Source organism: Nothoprocta perdicaria, unplaced genomic scaffold (genome assembly GCF_003342845.1).
Source record: "Nothoprocta perdicaria isolate Ctin4 unplaced genomic scaffold, notPer1 scaffold_580, whole genome shotgun sequence".
Classification (NCBI taxonomy): Eukaryota; Metazoa; Chordata; class Aves; order Tinamiformes; family Tinamidae; genus Nothoprocta; species Nothoprocta perdicaria.
Window position 1 is genome coordinate 5,444 of NW_020455844.1, and position 2,161 is coordinate 7,604.

Consider the following 2,161-nt stretch of genomic DNA (forward strand, 5'->3'; position numbering starts at 1 on the left):
GGTTGGGTGGGACAGCGTAAGAATAAGCCAGAAGAGGAGGAAAGTTGATTTTTGTTTTCAGCATAGAGAAAAGCCTCGCGGTGACAGATAAACATGTTTTSTCTTTTTTGCTGTCCTCCATCTCTTTTCTTTTTTGTAATTGAGTATCTATTTTGAAAGGTATATGAGTGTCATAAAGGCAATATCTGTTGATCCTAAAGCTTGATTTCTACCCTCAGGTTCATAACTCCAGGGAATAAAAGAGCAATGAGCATGGTGTCACAGCAGCTTTCTCAGCATCTTTGTTTGTCCCTGCTTGTCAACATGAATCTGAATCAATATCTCTTTGCAGTTAATTAAATGTAGTTTCCATATGTATCATTTTTTCAGGACAATAAAACATTGCAACATTGATAACTGATAGTGGTGCCCGATTTCCTAACATACACTTACCTTTCGGGTGTCAGCTGCTGTTGGTCAAAGTTCAGTGTGAGACTACATGGGAGGGGAAAGGTATTGTAGTTGTTGGATTTTAACAATTTTTATGTAACTCATGTTTCTTCCTTCCAAAACACCCAACCACATGAGCCAAGGCATTTGTGTGCCAAGAGTTTGGCCTGGATCCCCTGTAAGGTCAGAGAGGATGAGATACTCTGGCTATCAAATCTTCATCATACCTGCTGGAAGTTTTTGTTGGCAACCTGGTGTTGGATTTGGTATGTGCCTTCTCTATCTCTTAGGATTTGAGAAAGGTGGTGATCTTTGGCCTCTTCATTCCGAATCTCCTTTGGGAGTCATTAGAAACAGAGAAGCATTCCAGAGAAAAGGGACATGTCGAAAACCCTAGACCAAACTCCTACTCAAAGCAGTGCTATACTTAAAGAAAATGCAGGTTGCTCAGGGCCTCATCCAACTGAGTTTCCAAAATGGCCAAGGAYGTAGATCCCACAACCTCTCTGACTATCCATTCCAGGGGATCACTGTATGCACTCTGAAAATGTTTTCCTTRCATCTCCTCAGAATTTCTTTTGCTACAATTTTTGACAAGCTATGACCAGGGGCGAGATTCCAGCATGCCATTCATATCTCCTCTTCTTAAACCCTTCTTCTGGCTGTCTCCACTGGAACTTTCACACCGGGACATTTCTGTTCATACTAATCTTAATTTCATTGTACAAACTTCCACATTGCTAGCAACCTGATGTTACTTAAAAGAAATTGTAAGGCTCCCTATGCAAACACTGGCCAAAGGCACGTCTCCTGCCTACTTGTATTCTAGCATTGAGGTGTAAAGTAGATGCCTACACTAGGCACATGGAATCCCAAGCCATTTTGCATGTGTTCCTACTAAATACATCAAGAAATGTATTTAGAAAGAAATGTGTTTAGAAAGAAAGGGCAAGGCTTATAACAAAGTCCAAGAGATCACAACAGTGTGATCCAATGTGATCCTATGTGATACTATAATATTTTGACAAAAAAAAAAGTACAAAATAACTCCAAAAAAYACAAAATACTACAAGATGGATTTGTCTGTGGAAGATGCAGTGATCATGTAGTTTTATTTCTATATCCCCACTAATCCAAGCAGCAGGATTTCAGCAGATACACACTGCAGCAAGTATTATTATCTGTGGATATTATAGCATATTGTCTACTAGAGAAATGCGCACACACAAAAAAAAGATGTTAAATTTTTCAGCATACTTTTAGCAATGTTCCATAGGTGGATCAATTCTTACTTGGTTGTCTAGCATTAGATTTATTAAAGGAGAGTGAGAATAAAAGCGAGTACAGAGGAATCAAGATGTAGTTTATCACAACAACAATAAGCTAAGCCAAATTCTGAAGCTTCCAAGAGGAAACTGGTGTAACTGAGATGCCTCCTTGGTCTAGTCRTATACTGTGAATGAGCTGACAGAACTTTTATTTTCACAATGCAGCTGGAAATTAGTGTGCTTTGTTCTTTCACAACACCCAACRTGTACATCCACTCTGAACAGCAAARGATGATGACCCAGGAAAGCAGCCTACAYCTTMTCRTTAATATCCCAGAKGAATTTGATGGGCAGACTCTCCATTTTCTTTTTCAGAACTTCATCAACCCTTTCACTCTGTGCTACTGTCATGAGGTTTTTCCAGTCTCCAACAGTGCCTGAGGAAAGAGAGGAAGTAAAGGGAG

The 2,161-nt window shown here is 39.5% G+C and overlaps 1 protein-coding gene across 1 annotated transcript in view; it reads right to left on the reverse strand.

Moving 5' to 3' along the window:
- Positions 1 to 2,088: 2,088 nt before the first annotated feature.
- The window catches only part of LOC112955588 (amine sulfotransferase-like), an 11,406-nt gene continuing 11,333 nt past the window's right edge, over positions 2,089 to 2,161 (reverse strand). The window contains exon 7 of the mRNA XM_026048913.1: positions 2,089 to 2,134. Within this exon, the coding sequence (XP_025904698.1) occupies positions 2,089 to 2,134 (46 nt within the window). The remainder of the gene's footprint in view (positions 2,135 to 2,161) is intronic.